This window comes from Pelecanus crispus, chromosome 7 (assembly GCF_030463565.1).
Source record: "Pelecanus crispus isolate bPelCri1 chromosome 7, bPelCri1.pri, whole genome shotgun sequence".
NCBI classification, from domain to species: domain Eukaryota; kingdom Metazoa; phylum Chordata; class Aves; order Pelecaniformes; family Pelecanidae; genus Pelecanus; species Pelecanus crispus.
The window spans coordinates 43,238,599-43,265,576 of record NC_134649.1 but is presented as its reverse complement, the minus strand read 5'-3'; the positions used below and the strand labels follow the sequence as shown (position 1 = coordinate 43,265,576).

The 26,978-nt window shown below is 46.3% G+C and overlaps 1 protein-coding gene across 3 annotated transcripts; it reads left to right on the top strand.

Annotated features, from left to right (window-relative positions):
- Positions 1-18,363: 18,363 nt before the first annotated feature.
- PSMD6 (proteasome 26S subunit, non-ATPase 6) lies at positions 18,364-26,037 on the top strand. 3 transcript variants are annotated; one of them, XR_012831202.1, is made up of 8 exons: positions 18,364-18,508; positions 19,162-19,367; positions 19,942-20,087; positions 21,171-21,390; positions 21,502-21,610; positions 22,819-22,987; positions 23,617-23,725; positions 24,312-24,346. XR_012831202.1 is itself a non-coding variant. In XM_075714051.1 (8 exons), exons 1-8 carry the CDS (start codon positions 18,364-18,366, stop codon positions 24,625-24,627), a joined length of 1,053 nt encoding a protein of 350 aa, XP_075570166.1. In that variant the 3' UTR covers positions 24,628-26,037. The 3 variants fall into 3 exon arrangements, 2 of the variants coding, with proteins under 2 accessions (XP_075570166.1, XP_075570165.1); XM_075714051.1 differs by lacking the exon at positions 23,617-23,725 and adding an exon at positions 24,531-26,037 and having other exon boundaries at positions 18,364-18,389; positions 19,160-19,367; positions 24,312-24,389; XM_075714050.1 differs by lacking the exon at positions 23,617-23,725 and adding an exon at positions 24,531-26,037 and having other exon boundaries at positions 24,312-24,389.
- Positions 26,038-26,978: the final 941 nt, after the last annotated feature.

The following is a 26,978-nucleotide window of genomic DNA, read 5'->3' as shown; positions in this document are numbered from 1 at the left end:
AAAAAGTAATGGTATCCATAGAGCAGATACGCCCCAGTCAGTGCCCTGGCAGTCTGATGGGCCTCTCGAAATTGGACTCTGAGAGGAGAGGGCTCTCCACACCCCAGAGCAGCACTGGCTGCAAAAAGTCTGATTTTTTGGGCAAAGCTAAACATACAAAATGCAGGCAGTGGCTGAGCACACACTGCAGCCTTCAGCCGGGGCTGAGAGTGCTCATCTTGCTCATCTTGCATTTAAATCAGAGTCAAAATTTATTAACAGTGACAAACCTTCCTGTCTGTGAAATGGTACATGCTTCCAGTCAGATTCAAGCCGTGAAACCATGTTCCCAAATGCCAAACCTAAGAATAGATGAGCTGTGTGTCAGCCACATCACCTTTTTATCTGATAGATGTTCATTAAGTGAAGGCAGAATATCTGTTGCATAAAAGCAAGCCACCCGCTACCAAACAGCAACCTTCACTCTGCCACAGATAAATGTTTTCTCATCTAATTTATGCTAATACTGTACTTCAAGTTACACTGCTTTGAAAGACCAGATTTCTCAATGCTACAACACGACCCCAGAAAGAGCCACCTCCTCCTCTGATGGGGGCATAGACACCCAGTGATGGCCGCAGCTCACTCGGAGCAGCTCTTGGCCAGGTCAGCGAGGCCAACCTGAGAGCATCCGCAAAAGACTGGACCCAGGATATTTGGGACAGAGATTTGGCATGGTGAACCCCTCCTGTTAGCCCTTCTCCATCTGCAGATGAAGGTCTTGGGCTCATCTCTATTGCTCCCAACAGCTTCAGCGCTCTGGCGCATGGGTCCCTCTCAAGCCACCCAGCACCTGGTCCACACTCTGATTTCAACAACCGTATCTCCAAGCAGCCCGTGTCCCCGAGGAGGGATGAGCAGCGCGGCGGCAGCAGGAGTGGTTAACCTGGCTTACAATCAGCCTTGGCATCTCCATGGCAACTCCAGCAGATGCTGCACTCCTAATGGCTCGTAAGGAACCGCCGCACTCACAAGCAGCAGTTGCAATCAAGTTCTGTTTTGGTCATCTCCAAGGGGGCAAGAGGATAATGCAGAAGAAATTAATAAGAGGCATTGAAACCGCCTTGAATAGTGTAATTGTGACAACAATTCCTCTGGATTAAAATTAGTCTGTTCCTTAAAATGCACAATATTTCTTCTGTCTCTCGGTTTTTGCTCTGTTACTGCTTCTCACTGATGCCCTGCACACATGCATGGAGGAGGCTGAAGGGGACCGAGCGGGACACGCCGCCCTCAGATGGGCTCACCCTACCAGGACCGGGTTTCACTGGCAGGATGTGAAAGACCCCAAATGCAAGCATGGAAAATCCAACATTGTTAACCTAGTGCACCTTTCAACTGCAGCATACCGGAGGGAGGGAGAAGCATCTGAAAACCTGCTGGAGAGATTTTGCAGTAAAAAACTAAAACCAGCTTCATTCTAAGACACGTAAGAGTCCTGACTTTAACTTCTAGGTCAAAGACTCAGCCCTGCCCATAGTGCCACCTCAAATCCCCAACCTTCGCCTTTCCCAAAGTCTTTTGCAGGTGGGTGACCACGCTGTAGTAACCCCTGAGGGATTTTGTCTTTCCAGCTAAGTGAAAAGTGTATTTTTCATGCACAAGCTGCTGGGCAGCTCTCCTCAGGGGCCGTGCTGCCACAGGAGAGGTTACACCCCTACTGTGGGGCAGGAATACACCTACCACCACCCAGGCACCCGCTGGAGCGGGTGATGTCCCACTTTACTGCTGGGGCGCATCCCTGAGGGTCACTGGGCAGGATTTAGCCCCTCATCACCATTCAAGAGCCAAAAGGCCCTTCTGTCTCATGGCTCACATCCTACTCACCCCCCGCCTCTGGTGCCATGGTGGGAGCCCTCTCCACCCCCAGCCCCTCCAGCTCTATGTGCCAGGATATCGGGAAAAGCAAATTACACTGGTTTTAGGGTTAACGTGTTTGCATTCATATTCCAAGCCTTGCTTTCACATCTATAACTCATTTTCCAACATCTTCAAGCAAATTTCACACTGTTGGAAAAATGTCAAGGGTTTAATCCGATATGTGTGATATTTACTGATGCCACTAGGGAGAGAGATGATCATATCTTCCACTTCCCATCATGTTTCTTACAAGAGTGAAAACATATCAGGAGAATTCACTGGGTTTCGCTATACTTGGTATATGCAAATGAACGTAAATCAAACTATCTGAGGAGCACAGACAAATAACTTTGCATATAAGAGACCCAAGGAAGCTTATCTGTTTTTTCCAGTTGTATTAGATGGTCTTAGGGTATGAGGCTTTGCCAACAAGCTTTGCCATGGCTGTGCTTTAACTGCGTCAGAGAGCAGAACCTGAAGCCTAGGACCAGCCTCCTGCAAGCCTTATGCTTGGCATCAAGTGGCTTAAGAGTGCAATTAAAGAGAGCAGGAAACAAAGGCAGATGGATGAAAACTGTAGTGCATCAATACTGGGATTTTCCTCAGATTAATTAATTCCCTGGAATATCAGCAGGAAAAGATTCCTCCAAATCTGCAAGAAATCCAGAGAGGGCTTTCACACGCAGCAGAGATGTTGGTGGCAATCTTGTGCTGCAAAACAAAACAAGCAGAATGAAGCAAGCAGCAATGTTCTTTCTGGTTTGGGTTGATTCAAAACCCAGGATTTAAAACAAAGTGGCTGCAAGACTGGAAATTAGTGGTTTGCAGAACTGTGGTGGGGCTGGGGCTCCCGCGGGGTCTTGGCGAGGGGGCAGCGGGGCTGAGCTGGGCATGGTTGCCCGCTCGGCAGCTGGCCCGCAGAGTGGCACAGAGGGGATTTGCACCACGAAAACAGCTGAAGGAGCTCAGTATGCCCAGCGCCGGAGGGAGCAGGGACGGGCTGCAGGCTGGAGCCCTGGCTGCTTGCGCTGCACCCAGGCAGGCAGGCTTGCACCGCTCCGCATCCCCAGGCACAAGGAAAAGGCTCCAGTTAAGCCCTTTGCTGTGTTAAGCCCTTTTCTCTACCAAGAAAATAAATGATCTATTTTAAAGCTTGGGATGTGGTGAGCAGAGAGAAAAAAAAAAAGCTCAATATTTGAATTTCGGTCCTAACCTGACCACCAGCAAACCCAGGGCAGGGCAGGAGGCAGGAACGGGGCTCCGGTACCTGTGGTGGGGAGGACACCCATCGCCGGGTGGAGAGGACCAGGCATGACAAATGTCATCCCAGCCTGGCCAATTCCTACAGCCACAAGGCTGCTGGGAGCCCTCTTGGGCCTGGGGATTGAATTCAGCTGTTATTAATGCATGACATTCTGCTGATACCCAAATATCAATCAATATTATTGACTTCAGTAAATTTTGCTCTGAGCCTGTAACTGTAATTTAATTTTGCCCAGACCAGGGGAAAAAAAAAAAAAAAAAAAAAAGCACACTGCATGAAAGCAATATTCCTAAGGCTTCATTTTGGAAAGACATTCGGATCTCAGAAATAGGACTTGAAGTGTTTGTGGCGAGGAATATGCTTAATTAGATTCATGTCTGAGAAGTCCCCAGCTGTTCTGCAGACAAACAGAAATATCTGAGATTTCTTCCAGCTCTATGGAGACACAGAGATTGGCTCCTCTCCCTCTTGCCTCAGTCTGAGAGATTTGCACGTATGATTATTATCTGGTGCTGTTTCAGACAATACAAGATGCCACACAATCTCTGAGCACAGAGCAAATATTCCAGCATTTTGTTTCATGATTACTTCCACCCTGTTCACTTCAGCATCTGAAAAATTCTTTGCTATTTTTCTCATGTGAAAGGCTTTCTGGAAGTTGGACATAACATGCATTCATTATGAAATGAAAATACCTCATGTGTTCAGGATGGAAAAAAAAATCCCTGGCTTTCAAGAAAGCTTTGTGAGCTTATTAAAAACAAGAGCACTCACTATGCATGTCGTTCTGCCAAATGAAAAATTCCCTCCTCTCTTCTCAGGCTTGTAAGCCGCTTTGTGTGCTCAAGACATCTCTTTTCAACGTCCAGCACATTTTCATGGTTAGTCTAACTTGGAACAAAATATCAGCTGCCTTGTAATGACAGAAGGGGACCCACAGAGCAGCCACACCTCTGCTCCATCGTCATTGGAAAGGGATCCTGGGGAAGCCACAGTCGACAACACCCTCCCAGCCCTCGGACCTTGGGAGCAGACCCCTGTGCCACAGGGAACCATCATACCCAAACCACGTGTCTGGGGAGAAGCTGAAACAGGAACTGCGTGCCAAAACCACAGCCGGCCATAAACACCACAGCTCGAGAAGAAGCGAGCCGTGACCGCTCCCAAAATCCACATCCCCGGGGCACCACGGCAAGTCCAACCACAAGCGGAAAGACGCAGTTTGGGAGCTCCAGCTCCGGCTGCAATTCCCAGGCCCATCTCACCAGCCCGGCCGCTTTCCCCTTCTCTTTCTTGCTCCCCATCACTCACCCCATCCCTGTTTGTAGGGGTCCCACCCCGAGCTCTGCTCCTGGCTAATGCTTTGAGACAAAGCTGCAGTGCATGGTGGGGTGGTGAACGTAGGGGTTGGTCCTCCACTGCCTTCTTTCCTCTAATTTCTTCTTGTTGTTCTCCATAGCTCCATCCCACCACCCTGGCTGACCTGGGAAGAGTTGCAGATAGCCACTGTGCAAATCAGGCAACCAGCCACTGCACATGGAGGAGCCCAACTGGGCATCTCGGCACAACCAGCTGCCGTGCTGCTGGGTACAGCCCTAAGCATGTGGCGTTTTGGAAATGCAGCTCTTCCCGCGGTTTGTCCCAAGGTGTTGGAGTTGGAGCATTGGGACCGGAGAGCATCAAACACTAGCGATCCTTGGGAAAGTGAGGTTAACCTCTCGCTGCCAGAGCTACCCACAACAAGGAGTCTCCAGGTCCTGGTGAGACATGTTGGATAAGGAATATCGCCCCAAATCCCGCTATGGCTGGGCTGGACCTGACAGTGAGCAATACATATGGCAAGGATCAGACTAGCAAAGCACACCTGTGGAGTCACCTCCAGCAGACAGTGGAACAAGTCAAGGCACTAGTCAGTTATTTAAAAATAGCTTATTTCCAGAAAAAAAAAAAGCCTTCCAGAAGGAGAAGAGGACTTTTTGAGCTAGCTGGAAAAAAACTGCACAGAGCAGCTCAATCTCATGTATCACCAAGATCTCCCTCTCCACCCAAGGAGGGCCACACACCGCTGGCAAGCACCCAAAGGTTTTCCCAGAACTGGGATAATTTGTTCCCACAGGGCAGAGCGATTCACCCAGCATGGCCACAAAACGCTGCGTTTCATCTGACTAAGAATGACATGACTAAGAGCAACTACAGGGATGAATAAACTCTTAAGGAGCTTTGAAGAGCTGCTCTCGGTAGCCAGCAGTAGCATTCATTATCCCATAACCACCTGAAATCAAACCTCTCGGTCTCCCTTGCACGCTATGAGCCAAGTCAGTCAGTTGGTAGGTGGTGGCATTTGGGCAGACAGGTTGGTAATTTGGGATGATTCAGTACTGGATCACACCCGGCTCATTTGCTATAGCAGATCACATTCTCCATGCGGATTATCTGCAAGACTCTCTCTTTCCCCTAGTTCTTCATTCCCATTTATCTTACAAGCAATTAAGACTCTTTAAGAAGATGATTACTTTGGACTTTGAGGCTTTTTTCTCTGATCTGGTATGTTTGTTCCTTAAAATATAACTTCAAATATTGTGGCATTCTGGATGTTTTCTGTTTCAGTAACAGGCTGGTAATTGTAATTAGTTTTATCATGGTGGAAATTCAAAAATCTGCTCTGAATGTGTTCCTTTGAATTTAGTTAAAAGGCACTTTTTGAGCTGACAATCATTTTGACTGTAGTTTGTGAGACAGACTCAAATTTTAAACTTACGGGAAAGGCTCGTTTTACTGCAGGGTTGAGAATCCTCTGTCTCAGAGTTCACTGGCATCGCGAGGTGCTAGCAAGCGCCAGAGCAAATATTTCTCTGGGCTTCCACTTCCATGCAGTATGTTTTAGATTACACTTAAGTGGATTCAGGAGAGGAAGCTGGGGGTGGCAGGAGGGAAAGACACAAGTAGGTAAGAATGAAAGCAGGCAGCGCATGGAAAAATAGAAGGAAATGGTCAGCTAAAGAAAAAACCCAATGCACAGAAAGGGTGAGGAGGTACTGGCAGCACTGAGAGTAGATCATACAGAAAGCTCAGAGTTATATGTACCAGACTGAATAGATAAGGATAGTAAGGAAATATATAAGGATAATGTATCAAAGGATTGCTGCTCGGCCTTTCAGGAATGGCTGTGAGTCACTAGAGGTGGGATGGAGAAAACAGGAAAAGGAGAATGAGCGAGAGGAAAACACCAAGAAGATGCTAAAAATGTTAAAAGATGTTGAAATAGTCAATATACCATTCAAAATATTCAAAATACAGTTCAAAATATTCAAAATACTTCTTTGCATGTTTGGACAACTCTGCAGTAAGAGAGTGGCAGTCGAGCAACGTGCCCAGGAGGGAGGATGTGGCTGGCAGAGGCTGTGCCCAGCAGGGAGCTGGTGCTGGGGTGCGGTGCGGGCAGGAGCCAGCCAGGGCTCAGGCTCTGCACAAACTGGCACCCATGCATAGCACAAACTTGCTCTTTCCACCCTCCTCTTTTATTCTAGCGGGTACCAAACTTGGCTTCACTGCGCTCTTGGGAATTCGTGTTGGGCAGTGGGTTACCTTTGAATCATAGAATCGTTTAGGTTGGAAAAGACCTTTAAGATCATCAAGTCCAACCAGTAACCTAACAGTACCAAGTCCACCACTAAACCAAGTAAGGGCAGAGTAATAATTTCACGTTTCCTGGCTTGGTGGCTGGATTATTTTTTAATGAAAGTAAAAACTAGGGATCATTAAGGTTGGAAAGGATCTCTGAGATCATCAGTCCAACCATCACCCCAACACCACCATGCCAACTAAACCATGTCCCAGAGTGCCACGTCTACCCGTTTTTTGAACACTCCAGGGATGGTGACTCCACCACCTCTCTGGGCAGCCTGTTCCAATGCTTGACTACCCTTTCTGTGAAGAAATTTTTCCTAATATCCAATCTAAACCTCCCCTGGCGCAGCTTGAGCCCATTTCCTCTCGTCCTGTTGCTAACTACTTGGGAGAAGAGACCTACACCCACCTCACTACACCCTCCTTTCAGGTAGAGAGCGATAAGGTCTCCCCTCAGCCTCCTCTTCTCTAGACTAAACAACCCCAGTTCCCTCAGATGCTCCTCACAGGACTTGTGCTCCAGACCCTTCACCAGCTTCGTTGCCCTTCTCTGGACACCGTGCACCAGGCAAAGCTAATCCTTCGCACAAGTCCTGCAATGGGTGATGTGTCCTCTTCCACTAGCCAGAATATGCTGCTCCTTTTGAGGATGAGATGGCTCTGCCCTCCAAATAATTTCCATAGCAATATGCAGAATGCAATATATATTATGGTAGCCTGCAGCACCCATATAGGTGCTAGTGGGACATGCAGGAGATATGAAAATAAAAAATTGAGTCGCGCATGAACTTCTGCAGTCAAATTCTCAGATGGGCAAGAGCAAGGGCAATGTTGCAAAACAGCAATGAAGGGCAAGGCTGCCTCTAACTCTGGGGATAATTGTCATGGAAACTACAAGTAAAGTAGCACAAAACATAAGTAGGTAAGTAAAAGGTAGCTGAAAATAGCTGCTCCAGGAATGTTCCTTTGCAAAGGCTCTAGATATTAAAAGTCAATTGAATAAACATTTCAGTAATTTTAGATGTTCTTGGAAAATGGATTTTAAAGGGCAAAATGGGGCAAAACAGAAAGCTATGGCTCAGCGAAAACTCCAGGAGAAAAAAGCTCTGAGATGAAAATGAATGCAAGTAAGACTCCTGCAAGCTTTGTTATATACATACCTTCATATGTATAGATAGATAAACTCATGTGTGTGTGATTACATATATAGTGTGTGTGTATATAACTATATATAGTGTGTATACATATATATATACACACACGCTATATATATACACGCTACTGAAAAAATAATACTGAAAAAAGAAGCCAGCACAAAACAAATACTGCCTGCATCACACTGAAGACGACAGGGTTTCTCAGAGGTTAACTGTGCTGAAGTCCAAGGCCTTGAGCAGGAAAGCAAGTTGTTTGATGAGTTGGACCGGTGTCTAAATGGCATCTGACCAAGGATGACTATGACCAGAAAATACACACTGAGGGTGAGATCCAGCCACCCAACAGCAGAATGGATGGGTGCCAAGGAGCTGAAATAATTGGAATACACATGAAACAGGGAGCTCAGTGTATCTGCAGAGAGCACTGATGGGCGGAAAGCGGGGGTACGGCCTCCAGCCGACTGGGACGTACTCTGCAATTAACAGCAAGCGTCTGATGGCCACAAACCAGGACACCTTTGTCTCTGCTCAAGAGAGCTACAGAGCAGCAAACTGCGTTTCACAAAGTGCTTTTTCTTTGCTGTGAGGAACACCTCCCTGTGCCAGACGGACAGTGGCACATCCTGGGTTATTCTTCCAGCCAAAACTGCCGGTGGGCTGATGCACATGAGCTGCAAGCACAGGGGAAGGAGTAGGGGTGCCAGTCCAGAAAGCAGAGCAGCAGGTACAATCTCTGTGGGACGGCGCTGGGAATGGCAGGGCAGGATGCAGCATGAACATGGAGGAAAGCAGATAGGATGTGGAGGTACTGTCATGCAGGTCACCCTAGGAAAACATTAAAGGGTAATTTATGCACTTAGGAAAGAATTGAGTTGTAACAGGGAAAAATGTTAGCTGGAAGATGCAAGAAGCAGCAGAATATACGTTGTATCACTCACCAGCATGCACTGCTGGCTGGCGCCAGGATAATCCCACTCTATTTTTTATGCCACATTGGAATAAGCATTGAATAAATGGGAATAATCCTACGACAGCGAATGGCGTCCACGTGCTAGTAACTGCCAAGCGGTGTGTCTCAGCAGGCAGATGAAAAGAGGTTGGTTCAAGGGCGAGTACCCGAGAAGTGCTCTGGCATTGCACCAGGTTCATGTGAGTTGTGGGCGGGATTTTAGAAGCTAGTCATATCCACACCATGCAACGTACAATGATCAGAAACTCAAACGATACCCCAAAGGAAGCAACAATGGGAGAACCATCTCATTTACCAGAGGAGGTAACACGGGGAAAAGAGTACAGAGAGCAAGAGATGAGGAGGGGAAAGTCAGGGAGAGGTGAAAGGACAATGGAAATCAAAGGAAAAATAACCCCACCTAAGAGGCAATTCTAATCAGCCTCAAAAGCAGAGTTAAACGCAGCCCCAGTTGCAGAGCAGTGTGCCGTGGAGACGGGTGGGTAACTGCCACGGCAGCTAAGGCTGAACGCTGCAGCCAGCCGGGTTTTGCAGGGCACTAACCAGGTATTTATGAAATACCGTCGAGGCACGGGCTGCTTTACTTCTGAGTGGTTACAACATAGAAAGACACCAAAAGGAACTAATTACATAGGGGTTTTTTTACTCAATAATGTCAAATCACAGCTGAAGAAGATTAAATATGCAACCAAAAGTTACCTACATTGCCGTAATACCACTAATAACAGTAGCATTTATAGAGGGCTAAATCACGCTTTATTTGCTTAAGGTCCTTCTCTCTGACCTTTGAAGGTTTGATCTCGAGACATGATGTAAATCATCTGGAGAGTTCTCTTCACCTCTGTCAGATGAAGGATACTCCTATTCTGGGAAAGCAGGGTTAGTCTTCCAAACAAAAGAAAGATACTTGGGCATCCCAGGTCTCTGCTTCCCAAAATCACTCAGACACCTCCGTGCAGTGGCAAAGCAGTTTCCATCAGCCGAGGAGCACCCTCCAACACTGCACACAGAGAAGGATGCACAGTTCCAGATGGTTTGAATTTTCTGCACACTTATTAAAACTGACATAAACCCCCCGAAAGTAATAATCCAGGTATTTTCACCCAAACTGAAGTTTCTCAGGCTAGCAACTTGCCTATTAGTATTACTAAGTGCAACACTTAGGGCGCTCAGTGCCAGGGCAGTACAGCACAGCACTGTAAGTGTCTACCCTCAAATCCCACTCACTATGGGACTCGTAGTGCACTCAGGAGAAGGAAAAAAGAGCAGCTTCTTCAGTTAAATTGATGTTCAAGTCAATGGGCATTCGGTAGATGCTCTCCAGGCACACCAACAGTCTGCAGCAATGGCCAGAGCTACATTCCCACGTGTTTTAGAGAAGTATCTTGCCCTGTGAACTTAGCAGGATATTCAGACTGCACCTACTCCACCACTGGGTTTATTTTAAAAGCCAACGCATTGGTAAAACATCGCACTGGTGTTTGCATCAAACACCATTTGCCTTGGTTAATAAAAGCGTGCCTGGCTTGCTACAAGATCTCAATAGAAGTTATACAACACTTCTCAGCCAAGTGCTTTTCTTTGCATGATGTGAAAACGACTTGTGTTATAAAAAGTGAAAAAAAAAAAAAAAATGAGGCTGTGTGTTTGAAAAGAAGCTGTGGAAAATACATCAATATTTGTAATTACAGTGGCAGCTGCTGCTCTGTGAGCAGTCATGGATGAAGGCTGCTTTCCCACGGATCCCATACCCCTTCTCCCCACTTCGCCCCCAGCCCCACCACGGCAATACTGCCAGATTTTCCTTCCTACATGCCTCACACCTATGTATTTCCCATCCCTGCACATAGCCTGTGATGGCCACACAGCAGTCCTTGCTGATGGCCACGTTCCCTAAGTACCAGCTAAGCAAAAGGCATGGCTAGCATGGGGCACTGAGATACAGGCGTCGCAAGGCAGGATGGCGAGGGTTAGCCAAAACGGTTGATCCTTTCCAGTTTGGATCTGTTGTACCTGATCTGCACATAACTTCAGAGAATGGACATTGTCAAGAGCTCGTTACTTCTGCCAGATTTGGTTCAAGTTGACCAGGGGGTTCAAACGCATTAGAGCACAGAAGCACAGACTGATGGGCAGAGGGTATATTCACATGAGACTATTGCCTTAGAAAAAAAGTCTTAAAAAAAAATCCATCAGAGGACAAAAGTCACTAAAGCACCACAGGGAAGTCTGAGAAGCCTGAGCTAAGGAGGAGGAAAATGGAGTAACTCCCAAGAGGTCCGAAAGATTTCAAAATCCTTGCTCTCCATTTCAGATTACCTCAGTAAACTGATAACTAGCACATCAACCAGCCAACAACCTGAGGATTTAAATAAGCTTTTTGCTACCAGCACATATAAACCCCAATGAATTCCAAACAGATGGTTTATTTAAAGATCACATTATATGTACTATAATCAATATCCAGATTACAGCAAGGCTGTTGCAAGGAAAAAGATACAATTGCAGGCATGTAAAACCACTCTGGTTTGGACAGACTGGGCAAGAGTAATCAGCACTTCTTAAAGTCTTAGAAACGTAGTGAAAGAGCTGAAGTGTGTGTAATTACCAGTGAGAGGCATTGTAGCAAAGCAGATAAAGTTAATTATACAGTACAGGAGCATTTTCAGTTGATGTGGTAGTAATCATAGTCAACAGGGAAGTGCCCAACAGAAGGAACCGCATACAATAAAAGCAATCATGTGGTGAAAGTGTACAGCACAAATTACCTAAAAAACAAAGGCAGATACAGACGCACAGCTGGAGCTGACAAATCTTAATAAAGATTTGTGGATTTCTATACACAATAGGTTACCTTAAAAAGCAGCAGACCTTACCCCGTGGATGGTACCCTCCAAAACTGTCACATATTCTGGAGCAGGTATCAACATTTGTGCTCCATGTGGGGAAGCAAGGGCCAGATCCAGCACCAGTCTGTGACAATATTCACACCGTTTGTCATGGGAAACACCGGTTATGTCCTGGGTGCTGCTGCTGTGTATGAAACAAATGCATCAGCAGGTTGGTCTAGAGTACCAATTTTCTGAAAGTAAATCTGTACTTAGGAGGAAAGACACAGTAAATAGACCTCACGTTGAAATTCAGGCTCACAGGCTACCATTTTGTACAGACCATTCAACGTCTGCATCCACCATTCTGCATTAAAAGCACAGGGGCTGGAATACAGGACCTAAAATAAAAGGTTCAAGCGTAAATCATTTGCACGTGTGTATCTCTATGCATCTATCTCTGTATGCATCCATCTCTGTATGCGTCTCTACAAGGCTCTTTTCAGTGTCTCTTGGTTTGATGATGGGACGGACACAGCACAGAATTTCACCTCCCCATGCCAGCAGCGCGCTCTCCCACTCCTCATTCCAGCCACTTCACCCAGGAGCTGTCTCTTCCTCTTATATCTTCGTAGCACCAAATAAAGTGCGTTCTCACCTGTTCAGAAAGAGCTTTGCCCCCAAGATTTCCTGAAGCAGTGGCGTTAAATGAATCCAGCCTCAGGCAGCAGCGTGCCATCACCCTCCCCTGCACCCAGGGCTGCCGCAGGCACGGGGCAAAGGAAGAGGCTTCCCTGCCGTCCCATCCCTACCTGCCAGTTTGATTTCTCATGGCCATTAGATATTAATAGCTTTTCAGATCTCTAATTAATGATGCTATTTCATCCTGTCTTCCCAGGGTAATAAACTCCCCCTAACATGGCTGTTTGTTGGAACACCCCAATTAACAGACTTTAATGCTGTAAAAGACTTAACCTGGGGACTATGTGAAATGCTGCCCTTCAAAGCATCCTGATGCGCTAGTGGGGAAGGATTTATTGATTTGAAAATATGCAGATAAATAAATAAAAGACACTAATTGCTGTGAAACAGATACCTGGCTGATCAGATGCAATTAGCAATATGGAGAGGGTGACAAAACAACATCAGGGAGGTCAAGAAAACCCACTCCAAGGGCATTTTCTAGCTGTCCTTACAGTTGTGCCAGGGCTCGTCTAATGCCAGCCAGCCCGCAGAGTTGCTCTGGCAGAGGGCTTGACCCTCTGCCTTTCACTCCTTGCTAATACAGACCATAATTTCTGAGAGCCAGACTTGCAGACATATCCATGCCAACAATAATTACTTACGAAAACAGAGAACTTCTAGGAGCTTATTTGGAAGAAATCAATGCCTAACACCTGTGGGTTTATATAATGCAGCTCTAGGGCAGATCTGAGTATTGCTGTCAACACTTCCACTACTGAAGGATGAAGAATGAAGCCAGACGTGATTCAAGTGCCATCTTTTCCAAAGTTAAAACAGCCCTGCAAATGAAACAAATGCATCGTCCTTGAAGATGCCTGAGGATCACAGCAAGGTAAGAAAGCGTAATTGGTATTACCAAGGTGAGCCTGCAACTCAGCATGTGATGGCTGTGCACAAAGAGCTCTTCGTTAGAGCACGAAACGCCAGCCAGCTCCCAGGACCCTTCACGCCTTTCGCGATGAGAATTAAAGCCACCCAGCGACACTTGGGTCCAACCCGGGGCCCTGCTGCAGCTCCTGATCTGCTGGCAGAGGGTGCTCACAGTGCCGGGGTGGTCCCTGTCTCTGAAGCCCAGGAGAGCCAGGTAGTGCCACAGGACCTCCTTGGAGAGGAATGCAGAGCACTTCTGTGAGCTGCCGCTGGAAGTGCCACGCACCCTGAGGTGACGTGAGCTTCTCCCTTTGCGGGCTGGGAGAGAGGAGCCCTCGCCCCCGGCGGGGCTGGATGAGCAGAGGGAGCAGTGACAGCCAGGGTTCCCTGGCTCCATCGATGGCACTTGCAAGCAAAATGCTCCTATCCTGACACTGCAGTAACGGGTGGCTGTCAGCAAGTCAGTGTCCAGCTGGGCTCAGGAGCCTGGACACCAGGCTGGGGAGGGGGACACGGCAGGTTTCGGGTGGCCTGTCCCAGCTGTGCCCCTGCAAAAGGCTGGTGGTCCCCAAAGCTTTCGGTTAGCATCTAGCGAGAGCAGAGCTTCACTTTGAACACTGGGGGGAAAAAAAAACCCAAACAAAAAAGCCCAGCAAACCAAACACCCAGAAGGTAGAGACGCGGCGCAGTTATTGCTCTGAAACACTGTCACCTTGTGGCTGCTCAGCCCGGTCGGACGCGCTGCAGCCGACGTGCCTCGCTGGACATCGGGGTGGCCTGGGCACGGCTCCGAGGGCGAAGGGCTGGCCAGGACACAAGGAGCAACCTCACGCGGGGGCCTTGCTCCGGGTAGCATTTAGTAACAGCTGTTACTGGGGAAGGCAGAGGTCTGGAAATGTGTATTTGCACTTCCAGCTCTGTTTGTGGCCTCCCACGTCTGCAAAAATGAGAACAGGGAGGGCGGCGTTAGTTGGGGGACTGGTGATCAGCTGCAACCGTCGGGAGTACTGACCATGTGGGATGTGTCCACCCAGCAACTGCAAGGAGCAACCGAACCTCTCTGTGTGTATGAGCATCCCTGAGGGGATTGCCTGTCTGGGGCTGCAGGCGACAGAGACCCCAGCTAATGGGTCACCGGAGAGTCCGCAGGACCGTGCCGAGCCCTGACCCCGCTCCCCACGCCCTGCATGCCTGGTCCAGACCAACCCATCTGCTGCTGGTCCTCCCTGCACACGGTGTGCCAGGGAAGCACAGGGTCCGCACCATCCTCCAAAACGCCTGGGAAAGGGAGCCCTCTGCCATGGGGAGGAACAGCCAACATGTCTGTGCCTGTTAAGACACCGGAGAGCTGTGATACCCCTCGATTTAACGAGTGGATGCAAGATCTCCGCTCCCTGTGAGAGGAGGGCAGCCATCAGCCGCACGACAGGCAGGACTGGAGAGCAAGGCAACAGCAAATACTTTGCTCTTTTTAAGTTTGACCGCATGGCCACAGGTGCTGAAAAAGCCATCCTGCTCCAAAATCACCATCAGGCAGAGGAGACCTGCTTGGATGCCCTGAATGCCACCGGAGCCACTCCTGGGGTCAGTGTGAGCAGAAGGTGGACAGGATTAGTGCTTTGCGGGTGCAGAGCCGTAGGGAGATGCTGAGGAGCCCCTGCCAGATGCAAAAGGGGCTGGGTCCTACTTTCAGCTGGATAACCAGGGTGCATTACGCCATTAAAACAACCTGCAGCATATCCGTATCATCGCTCTTCACGCAACAGAGCATCGTCAGAGTTACTAGGAGCCACTACAGGGCTCCTGCTGCATCTTGCACGGAAGGAAGCAATCATTTGAGGTCCATTTTGGGGGGAAAAAAAAAAAAAAAAGTATTTATTTAGATTCTTTTGAATCCAAGGCCACATGAGAATTACAGTCACCACAAGGCCTTATTTCCTCATATAAATATTTGAGATATAAATACTCCCCTGAATTTCCTTTCATGTTTAGCAGAGAACGTCACATGCTTATAGCCAGCTCCCTTGCTCCCAGTTATTGCTTAAATATACATAAATATGAAAATGAGGGCAAATATTTACAGACAATAAATGCTGGGGGCTTTTAAATAACTACTGTTTCATATGGTTACAAAACAAAACACAACATTTTAGCAATAACTAAAGCCAGGAAAATTAAAACTCGGCTCCCTTAATCTTCTCACACTTAGCAACTTATTTTGGGGCCAATTAAAAAGTGGCAAATCCAGAAAAGGGAGAATGAAGAACTTTTTCTCCCACAGCACATAACAAAACTGTGGCTTTTACTGCCACAATGAACCGTGGATGCCAAAAACACAGCAACATTAACAGGGCGTCGGTATTTCTACGGACAGTAAGAATGGCCAGAGCTGTAATAGTTACGAATGACGTGAATTTTGGAAGAGGGGCAGACCTCCAGCTGTGGTTGCAAACCAATCTTTATTAGGGATTAGGAAAAGAAGTAAGGTGACAGCCAGGTTATCTGCTTACAAGGGAGCTGCACATACTTTCCACCTTCCACACAGCGCTGCAGAGACCGGCTGCAATAACTAGATATTGGAGCTGATGCAATTTTTTTTTTCCTTCTTCCAATTTTTGTGAGCTAGTCCCAGCTCGGCTGCTCACACGAGTGACGCTCACCCGTGTGTACAGTGCCTGAGCGTGTGAAACATCAGCCTTACTTAACAGAAAAAAACCAACCGTCCTTTTCTTCCTAAACAAGGCACGCTAAGAATAAACAGCATACCGCAGCGCTGGAGCACACTGCCCAAGAAATATAGCTGGGGACAAGATTCAAAAGACAAATATGCAAGAGGCCTAAAAGTGCCTGTCATAAAAAAACCCTAATAGGTCTCTGAGCAAACGCAAAGGCCAACACGCAAGTAACATAAACACTGCTGCAAAAAGATCTATGTGCAGTTCTCTGCAAAGCATCAAAGCAATTCCTTGTTGCGCAATCAATACAAAAGAGATTGCAACTCAAAAAAAAAAAAAGGAGGAAGACCAAAAAAACCCAAACTGCTCCTAAAGAAACAAAGGAGCTACCCAGCTTAAAACACAGATTCTCCTTTATTTTATTCTAAAACACTAGAAATACAAGCCAATGACTTAAATGAAGGAATAAAAATCATAATCGACGTAACAAATATCAGCACTTATCAAAAATGCAGCAGACAACAGTTTCTTCCAGCAAGCTTCTAAATAATTCACACCCAATATAAAGAAGCCAATCTTAGGAATGCACTGTGCCAAATGATTCGAGGGAACAGTTTCTCCTATGACCCGGACAAAAAAGCCAACCCCAAAATAGAGGCACTGGCAAAGAGTGCTGTGTTTAAAACACAATTCCAGCAAAAGACATAATTTTAAATGAAAAAGTGTCTGGAGGAGCCCAGCTGGGAGCCGGTCCATTGGCACAATTGGCAGGCAGCCCCCGGCAGGACGGGGGCCGACGGGGTGGGTGAGGTACGGGGGCACCCATCCCCGCTGCCACCCACCCATGGGTGCACCTTGGCTCACCAGTGCCAGGGAGAGGGCACTGGCCAGGAAGATGCTCCAGCCCCTTGGTGCCAGCAGCACGTGTTGCACGAGGCCAGAAAAGATAAAGATGTTTTAATAAAGAGTTGGAGAACTCTTCAGAAAAGCTGAAGGAAAAGCGCATGGGAATGTGGGCCAGAGGGGACACTCCACCCCTGCCAGCATGAGATACAGTCAGCACATGGACTTTTAAAAGCCTCTTCTATCACAGAATCATGGAATGGTTTGGTGGGCAGGGACCTTCAGAGCTCACCCAGCCCAGCCCCCTGCAGCGGGCAGGGACAGCTTTAACCAGATACGGTTGCCCAGAGCCCCGTCCAACCTGACCGGGAATGTTTCCAGGGATGGGGCCTCCACCGCCTCTCTGGGCAACCTGTGCCAGTGCTTTTATTTGCCTTCTGGCTTTCTGAGCCACAGGCATGCCACGCTTTTGGGTAACAAACTTTTCTCTGCAACTATGCAAGCTACAAACCTCCTTTTTTTTTTTTTTTTTTTTGTTATTTTTCACAGCAAAAGCTGAGATCCCTTTTAAGAGTCTCTCCCTACCTGGTGCTCAAAGCCCCAAACACCTGCAAAGCCATTTCCAAAGCAGCTGAGCAAAGCCAACCGCAGCGGAGGGTAAGCGCGACCCCGGCCCGGCTGGGGCACACGGCGGGGCACGGCGGGGCCTGTGCAGCTGCACCCCTATAGACTGCGCGTGCACGGCCCCGACAGCTCGCACTGCGTGTGCCCAGCCCCTACAGCCTGCGCAGCGATTACACAGCCCCTACAGCCCGTGCACGCCCGGCCCCTATAGCTCGCACCGGGCGCCTGCGGCCCCTACAGCCCGCGCCCGCCCGGCCCCTATAGCTCGCACCGGGCGCCTGCGGCCCCTACAGCCCGCGCCCGCCCGGCCCCTATAGCTCACACGGGGCGCCTGCGGCCCCTACAGCCCGCGCCCGCCCGGCCCCTATAGCTCGCACCGGGCGCCTGCGGCCCCTACAGCCCGCGCCCGCCCGGCCCCTATAGCTCACACGGGGCGCCTGCGGCCCCTACAGCCCGCGCCCGCCCGGCCCCTATAGTCTGCACCGTGTGCACACAACCTCGGCAGCCTGCATGGCGCACGCCCACCCCTAGAGCCCGCACGGTGCCCGTGCACCTATGGCCACAGCTGTCGCACCCCTACAGCCCGCGCGCGCCCAGCTCCCTATAGAAGGCACTGCGCATGCGCGCCCACACAGCGCGCGCGCGCGCGCGCACCCCCCCGCCTCTGCGCAGGCTCGCAGGCTCCGCCCCGCGCATGCGCGCCCGCCCCCCTGCACTCGCAGGCCTCCGGGACGACAGGGGGCGCTGCGAGGCGGAAGCGCGCCGCCGTTTCCGCCCGTCACGGCTGAGTCACTGGGCCGCGCCGCCACCCGCCCGCCGCCGAGCTGCCCCGTCCCGCCGCGTCCCGTCCTGCCCCACCGCCATGCCGCTGGAGAACCTGGAGGAGGAGGGGCTGCCCAAGAACCCCGACCTCCGCATCGCCCAGCTCCGCTTCCTCCTCAGCCTCCGGCCCCGCGCGCCCGACCCCGCCGCGCGCGACGAGCTGATGGCGGCCGTGCGGCTCCACAGTGAGTGCGGCCTGGGCCGGGCGGCGGGGGTCTGTCCGTCCCGGCGGGGGTCTGTCCGTCCCGGCGGGGTGCAGGGCAGCCTCGCCTTTCCCCCGCGCAGCTGGGGCGGCTCTGACTGTCGTCTGTCTGTCCAGCGGCGTGCGTGTGTAGGCAGGGAGCCGGTCTGACTGTTCATTTATCCCAGGCGCGGTCTGGTGTGTGTTTGTCTGTGGCTGTACCCGGTTCCCAGCTGAAGGGCAGCGCTCTGCCCCTGGGCATGGAGAGTCGGAGAGGAACGGGAAGAGGGAATGGGGGTTTGGACATATCCGTGTGGTGCCTTGTCGCCAGGTTGGGCCACTCTTACATCATGCTGGTGTTTAAAAAGGCACGAGTTGAGCACTGGGGTCCGCTGTGCTCAGGGAAAGTAGGAAAAGTGCAAGTGGGAGAGGTGTAAAGAGAGCAAGGGTAGTAAAGAATCAGCAAAAAGAAGTGTGACAGGCAAGGTCTGCTGAAAGGCTGGCTCTGTAATGTCTGGATTTAATAGGTACCTGCCTGTAGAAAGGAGGTAGCTGGCACTGACGATCGGTTGTATTGTCCTTCAGTGCTCTGCTCTAGAAACATGTGCACACTTGTTGCGGCAATTAATAGCAGAAGCCTTCCTGCTTTTCTTTCAGATATGGCTCCGTATTATGAAGCGCTGTGCAAGTCCCTTGAATGGCAGATAGACACGGATCTGTTGAACAAAATGAAGAAAGCTAACGAGGAAGAATTGAAACGTCTAGACAACGAATTAGAAGATGCGGAAAAGATCCTGGGGGAGAGTGAAATCCGAGATGCAATGATGGCCAAAGCTGAGTACCTGTGCAGGATTGGGGACAAGGTTGGTTCATGGCAGAGGCTTTATGGACTCTTATTAAAAACACGGCATTGTAATCCTCTTAGCTAGGCAGGTTCCAGTGAGCGTTGCTCATAGGGCAGAAGCTGTGTGACTTACAGTGCATTTTTTCTATGGCACAACTCAGCATGGGTGGCAGATAGGGGAGGGTGTTACTGAAATTTAAATTATATAGAAAAAACCCCACAAGCAGGCCTTAAAAGAAAACATTCTTTTCTTGAAAAGGGAAAAAGTTATTTTCCATTTGCAGATGCTATTTTTCACTTTCCTTGTGTCTTTAGACTTTTCTAAGCTATTTACATAGTGCAACTTAATGTCAAGTTACAGAGTAGATTTTCATAGTCCTTAGATTTAAAAGATATATGAGGATCGGCTCTTCTGGCTTGAGCTAAACTGTGATTCTTTAAGATTATTCAGAACGCGTAATGTTAAAGTTCTGTGGGAAACTAACAAAGTCACGACCATCAGCAGAGGACGATGCAGGTACTTAACGGCAGGCGCTTTGTAAATATTCTAGGTGCTTTTAACATTCTTATAGTAGAAAATACTGTCTTGCTAGGAGGGAGCTCTGACTGCGTTCCGCAAGACTTATGACAAAACTGTGGCACTGGGACATCGTCTGGATATTGTGTTCTATCTTCTAAGGATTGGCTTGTTTTATATGGATAACGACCTTATCACACGGAACATTGAAAAGGCAAAAAGGTACTGCTTGGGTTGTTTGAGTGCACTAAAGCACTTCTGAGTGCTTTGAGACAAACTGTAACAAAAGAAATGGAAGATAAATACCTTCCTGGCAAGAAATTACTAAGACTGGTTGTGAGAGAGAATCACAGTGATGTGTGGGTGTTACCTTGTACTAGAGAACTTCCTGTTCCTGTTTTGTTTTTTTTTTTTTTATGAGGGGGAAGAGGAAAGAAAGGCTAATATTTCGTGTCAGCTATTTTCTAGCAGCTGACTTGTTTTTCATTTGTAGCCCAACCCCTGCTCCCACTTTTCTGTTCTGTACAAATAACTTTGGGTGTAATTAGATTGTACGATTGCCAGCCAAATCCAGCTGCTGCCAGTGCCACCCAGCTGGCTCTATGAAGTGTCAGCTTTTCCTGTAGAAGCCAGAGCCCAGTGTCAGCACGGTGTGCTTTGGTGCAGCTGTCAGAGTCCTTCCCTTGTTTCTGCTGCCAGCTTCAGTGTCTCCGTGCTCCCAATGTTTTGAACTTCCGTGGTTCCTGCAGTAAGCTGCGGTTTCCAGTCTCTTTGCTGGTGCTATGAGACACCAAGGCAGAGGGTCTTCCCAGTTACCATGTTCCTTGGGCAACAGTCTTTTGTGTTGCTCTCTTGGCCTGTGGTCTTGCTTATAGCCACATCAATTTTGTGTTAATATGATTCTTGAAAAGTGGCAAATTCTAGATTTTTTTTCTATGCTGCTAGTTGGATGGCCTTAATTTTTAGCAGCATAGGCACTGGAAATATGTTGCCACAGCCAAGGTTGGCAGCAGTATTTGTGTGCACATCTCAAAAGACTGTTGTCACAACTTTAGAGGCTATAAACTTTACCCTTCAGTTGAAACTTGCACTGTGAAAAAGCATCTGGCCTCTCCTGTCCCAAGGAAGCCACTTTCCTACCCCTGAGAGGTGTACAAAGCCCGGACTGTTTCAACAAGCTGTAACATAAACCAAATTATTCTTTCTCTAATCACACGGTATCAGCTGATTTACTGTACTTGTGTTGTATAACTTATGACATAATACATTTACATAAGTAAATATTTCTTTCTGTTCTATTTTAAGTCTAATAGAAGAAGGAGGAGACTGGGACAGGAGAAATCGTCTCAAAGTCTACCAGGGCCTTTACTGTGTAGCTATTCGAGATTTCAAACAAGCAGCAGAGCTTTTCCTTGATACAGTTTCAACGTTTACATCCTATGAACTTATGGATTACAAAACGTTTGTAACATACACTGTCTATGTCAGCATGATTGCGTTAGACAGGCCTGACCTTAGGGAAAAGGTAAGGAAAGCAGATGAAAACACCAGTTCAGGCAGACACAGCCTTTCTTTAACCTGTTTATCTCCAGGCTGAAAGTGGTGGTATTTAAACACATTGTTTGTTTGCTTTCAGGTTATTAAAGGAGCAGAGATTCTGGAAGTGTTACACAGTTTGCCAGCTGTACGACAGTATCTCTTTTCTCTTTATGAGTGCCGTTATGCAGCCTTTTTCCAGTCATTAGGTAAGGCTGTGTTTTTTCCTACAACACTGTTTCAGGTGCTTCAGTTATTTATTTCAGATCATGCACAACTTCTGTGCAGTAGCTACAGTCTAGAACTAGAGCTACTTTATGCAGGGGGAAAAAAAAAATAGGTTGGTGGTTTTTGGTTTTTGTTTTGTTTTTTTTTTTTTTTTGAAACAGTGACCTAAAATTTGCTGCTGTTTGATTTTTAAAACAAACCAACCTTTGCATACCGTGAGCTTTTTGAAATGTCCTATCTGATTAGGTGGAAAAGCATTTTCAAATGGCTATGGAGCAATGTCTTACCTGAAGAGCCAGGTCAGACAAGAAAGCTTGGAAAGGTTTTTATCTTTGAAAGAAGTTATAGGACTTGTAGTCTAAAGGCCCTGAAATCTCAACCTGCAAAAGATACTACATGGAAAGTTTTCATTGTTGTTGTTACTACTGGCTTTCTGCTCTGGTTTCTACGTAAAAGGGTGACACTGAAGAAAAGCTTTTCAGAAAACCTTCATTCTTGCCAGTTCTCAGACTGCTTGTTTTCCTTCTGTGAGTTTTGGAATACAAGAAAATAAGATACTTAGAAAAAGCAAAAAAGAACCCTTCATTCTGTGGAAGACTAGGCCTGATGAGATTAAGAGCTAAGGGCAACAATTTTCTATTGCTGGCCTTATCGCTAGCTGAGAACTAAACCTGTCAGGAGAAAAAGTCACTTTGGTGCCTGGAAATCCTTGTAACTAATTCAAGAGCTAGTACCAGAAAGTTAATCTTATTTCCTTACCCAGCTTTGGGCAACAACGTTTCTTCCAAGTAGTTACACACGGAGTACTGCTTGTTTCCCAGCACCCTGCTGCTCCTGTGTTGACAGCTGATCCCCGCGCTTACCTGCGGCGAGGTGGTCCCCGCAGCAGAGAGGAGAGCAGCTCATGCCCTGAAGGAAGTGTTTGCTGCTGACAGACAGGGTCATTAGCTTTGTCACAATATTGTTTGCGTGTTATTACTGCGTCTGGTTCTAGAACTGATACAGATCATATGAATTTACTTCTCTTCAGTGTAGAATACCTTTCGTATCCTGAAGTATGCAAGAACATAATATAGTTATGTTCACACTGATTACTTATTAACTGGTATTACATGTTTTATTTACATAACTGATATTTTACATTTCTTAGAGATTACTGACTCTTTTTTTTTTTTTTTCTCCTTTTCAGCTATTGTAGAGCAAGAGATGAAAAAAGATTGGCTGTTTGCACCTCACTATCGATACTATGTACGGGAAATGAGAATTCACGCATACAGCCAGCTCCTAGAGTCTTACCGGTCATTGACGTTAGGATACATGGCAGAAGCATTTGGAGTCAGTGTAGAATTCATAGATCAGTAAGTTATTCAGCTTTTTAAGTTCATAAAGATCTCACTTTACACCTTTTAATTATTTATAATGATCCCATTATGAATAAAAATCTTTGTTCTACTTCGATTCTAAACATGCCAAGTTATGTTTCTGTGGAAGAGCTTGGCTAAATTTAAGTGAACCCTATGTTTCAGTAAAGAAAATCATTTGATTGCAATCTCTCATGACAACTTTACCAGTATTTCTTTCACTCTAAATGGTGTTTGAGAAACTAGTCTTTTATTAACAACTTTGTTCTTTATATTGCTGTATCTATTGACCTTCATATGCTATGAAACTTAAGATTTTAGAGGATGACTTAGTTCACAACTATGTGAAAACTTAACTGTTACAACTTTGGGGATCTGCACATTTTATGTACCCGACAAATCTCCTTATTTAGTTTTGCTTGCTTTCTGGTATGCGGACAGGATCTGATGTTTCTCGCTTAAATCAAACATACACTGCGGTCTCAATTAGCAATTCTTTTCTAGCATAAACCCAACAGATTTAGATCATGATGAGAACTAACGTGAAGTGAGAAATTGACTTTTACTCTATGTACATGAAACGCTTTGTTTCAAATGCCTTCACAAGAGTCATTCTTCTTTCATAGAGAAGTTTCAGATTTTCTAACATAGAAAAGTGTTACAGAAATATGAATACTGCTTGAAACATTCAGAAATGAATTAAAGGTGTTTCAAGAGAAACCATTCAATTCAAAGGTAAATGTTCTAAAGTCATACTAGTTGTTATGCTTCCCAGTAATTTATTACTAGTTGTAACTTGTCTTACTGTTGATCACAGGAATATTTTCTTCTACCATCAGTAATGTGCTGTAGACCACCAGTTGATTAAGCAAAATAATAATTAAAAAAAGCAGCATATTTATTGCTACTAGAGAGTAGGGAACTATTAAGAGACTTTTCCAATTAATTGACTGGCATGAAGATATTTACATCAGGATAAATTCTGAATAGGTTCACTACATGACTGCTACCTTTGAATTTGAAGAGTTGTTGATGCTAAGCCAATTGATAAATTTCACTAACTCAAGTAAGACACTTTGGCCTGAGAAGAAAATACTAAGACATTTTGTATTCAGATCGCTAGAATGATTATTCTTGTGTGTAATGTCCAAGCTTTAATAAGATGAGGATGCATAAGATACCTTACAAAAATATACAGGCTGTTGCTTCAGAAATACAGTGTGGTGACAATGTTGTTTTGTAGTAGCAGGTTCAGTACTGCTAAGTCTACAAGTCCTTGGTGAAATGTGATTTAACCAACTTTTTTTTTTCCTTTACTTAGGGAGCTTTCAAGATTTATCGCAGCTGGGCGATTACACTGCAAAATAGACAAAGTAAATGAGATTGTAGAAACTAACAGGTATGCTAAGAATTCCTAGAAATTGTTTTGACAGCCCAGTTTAATTTTGTACATTTTGATGACATTTTGATGTAAGTGGCTTGGTGTAAAACATATTCTCACTTCTAAATCTTTTTTTTTTTCTCCCCTGACAATTCCTAGGCCTGATAGCAAGAATTGGCAGTACCAAGAAACCATCAAGAAAGGAGATTTGCTGCTAAACAGAGTTCAGAAACTTTCCAGAGTAATTAATATGTAATTTTTTAACGCAAGGGAATGCAAAATTTACATGTTTCAAACATTTTGGAAGTAACCTATAAATATATTGTATAACTTGGTATACTGTAGGTAAAGAAAATTGCTAGCGAGAGAGGGTAGTGTTTTTACTTTCCACTTCATTATGTAAACAATGTTCTGGTTTGGTGTATGAATCTCAGTTCATTTATTAAATGTATGATAGAGTTGGTGATCTCTTGTAATATACTTTGTTCCTTTACTTGACTGTGTATAGAGTGTTCAATATTTAATTGAGGGTCAGGGTCAAGATCTGTGAACAGAGAGAATGAATGGTGATTCTACACTTGCCTTTTTAGGACTTCTGTATTTGAATCAAAGGTGAAAAGAATCAGTTGCATAATAGCAAAGTAGCCAAGAATTTTCGTTTGGGCACTGTCCAGACAGAAGGAACTCTTGTTACGAGAGGGTTACAGCTTAAGGGAGAAGGAAGGAGGATGCAAAGGACTGTGGTGAAGCAATAATATAACCACGGAAACTGTTAAGGACTAGAACTTTGGGAACATCTTTAACTGAAGTAGCCTCTCTCTTAAAATGATGTTTTTGCTAGCTCTTGCAAAGAAAGTCAGCACATTAGCAAAGCATTACACTTGTAATTACTTCCTCTGTTAGATGTGCAGATGTCAAAATGACGGTAGGAACAGTGGAAGACACTACTGCAGCTTGACACAACTGGTCAAATACTGTAAGGGGTTACGATTTCTTTCTTCACGGCTGCTGAGGAATAAATGTTTCAAGTAGGCTGCTGCCATACTGATGACACACGGTTTCTGGCTGTAGCAGAGCCTACGGCAGCAGCTGTTTACCCTGCTTGCTTGGCTTGAGGTTTCTTTTTTCCTCCCAAAGAAAGTCCGTGACTTAGTTCTGTTCGCTGTTTGATGCCACTGCACTTAGCAACAGAATCCGTTTACTGCCTGTGTTCATTGCGACTTTAATGCTTGAAGTAACACCAACAGGTAGATCTACCCGCAGAACGATCCTGCCGTTTGGAAGCTGCTGTGCAACAGCTAGGACAGCGTGGAATTTCACATGCCCGCTCCTCTTACCGGGAGATCACGGAGGATCTCCCGTCTTTGAATCCCTGCCACCTGCCTGAGGTTAGACTCCTCAGCCACAATCTTGAGGGTCCATTAATATTCTCTGTTGAACTGTTCTGAAACCCAAAGTACAACCTAATGACTTTTTGTTTTCTTTTACTACTTACTAGAAGCTGGTTTTGCTTTTTCCAAGTAGCTAGAGTTTAAAGATTTAAATTTCAGGCAGTACCAATTAGAAGAAAATTCTGATCTTCCCTTTCTTTAGAATAGTGAGAGTAATAAAAGAGAACCCTAGTTTGTTTACCGTGTGGTCAGCTATGGATTCTATATTTAGTGTGTTCACACATAATATCACTTAGAAAGTTTTTAATTAATTTAGGCCCATATTCAGACTTTTCAGAGCTGCAATAATATCTCTCAGTTTTAATAGATCTGTTCCATATCAGATAAAGCGTAGCTAGCTAGAAAGACTTTAGTTCCAGCTGCCCTGTGGTAACGTCTTTTCCGCCTTCCGTACACGCAAATGCTAAGCGTATGAGAAGACCGTACTACCGACGGGATGGGCCGTAGGCTTCACTGAATTGAGGGATTTCATTTCTGGTATACAGATGAGTTTTCCTTGCCAACATATTTGTGCTTGAACTGGCCTTAATTAACTATATCAAAGCTTCGTGAAATAAATCTCAGGATTTCCATTCAGTTTATGTATTACCATGTGTATTTTTAACTGTAAGTTGAAGGGAATAGAAACTTAAGAAAACAAGGCTAACGTAGGCTTCATTCACTCAAGAGAAATCTTGCTGCTCTTTTAGTACAGGTAAGAGCAACAGAGAAGAAAAAAAAAAAAACCCAGAAGTGTCTACTTTGTGAGGAAAATAAAAGTATTACTAAAGATTCTTAGCGTGCTGTAAGATATTTGCAGAGCTTTCACTTTTTATTTTATTCTATTCTGTCACTGCCATGGTGTGGGAGCCAAGCCGTTCAGAATCTGGTGTCCTCTGCTCAGGTAGGTGAAAAACCAGAACGTTCAGAACAGAAGCGCATGTACCCTACCAGAGCAAAGCAAGAATTCATTTTCAGTGTGCTGCCAATTAATTAATTCTAGCACAAATCTTTGTCAAGATGTCAGCATTATCTACAAAAATGCTCATTGCAGTAGAGAAAATTTCTAAAGACCGCCTTTAAAGATCCCGACTTGCCTTGCTCATTTCCTGATCTCGGCTTATGTCCTGTGAAGGAGGATCTGGGAGGAACCTGCGGAGCTTTCTTGGCAAAACTG

What these genes read in the sequence shown, in the direction of transcription:
- PSMD6 (XM_075714050.1), top strand. Translation starts at nt 18,364, where the DNA reads ATGCCGCTGGAGAACCTGGAGGAGGAGGGGCTGCCCAAGAACCCCGAC. An exon ending in AACATTGAAAAGGCAAAAAG is followed by an intron (nt 20,088 to 21,170) that starts GTACTGCTTGGG and finishes TTCTATTTTAAG; the next exon opens with TCTAATAGAAGAAGGAGGAG. An exon ending in AGCCTTTTTCCAGTCATTAG is followed by an intron (nt 21,611 to 22,818) that starts GTAAGGCTGTGT and finishes TCTCCTTTTCAG; the next exon opens with CTATTGTAGAGCAAGAGATG.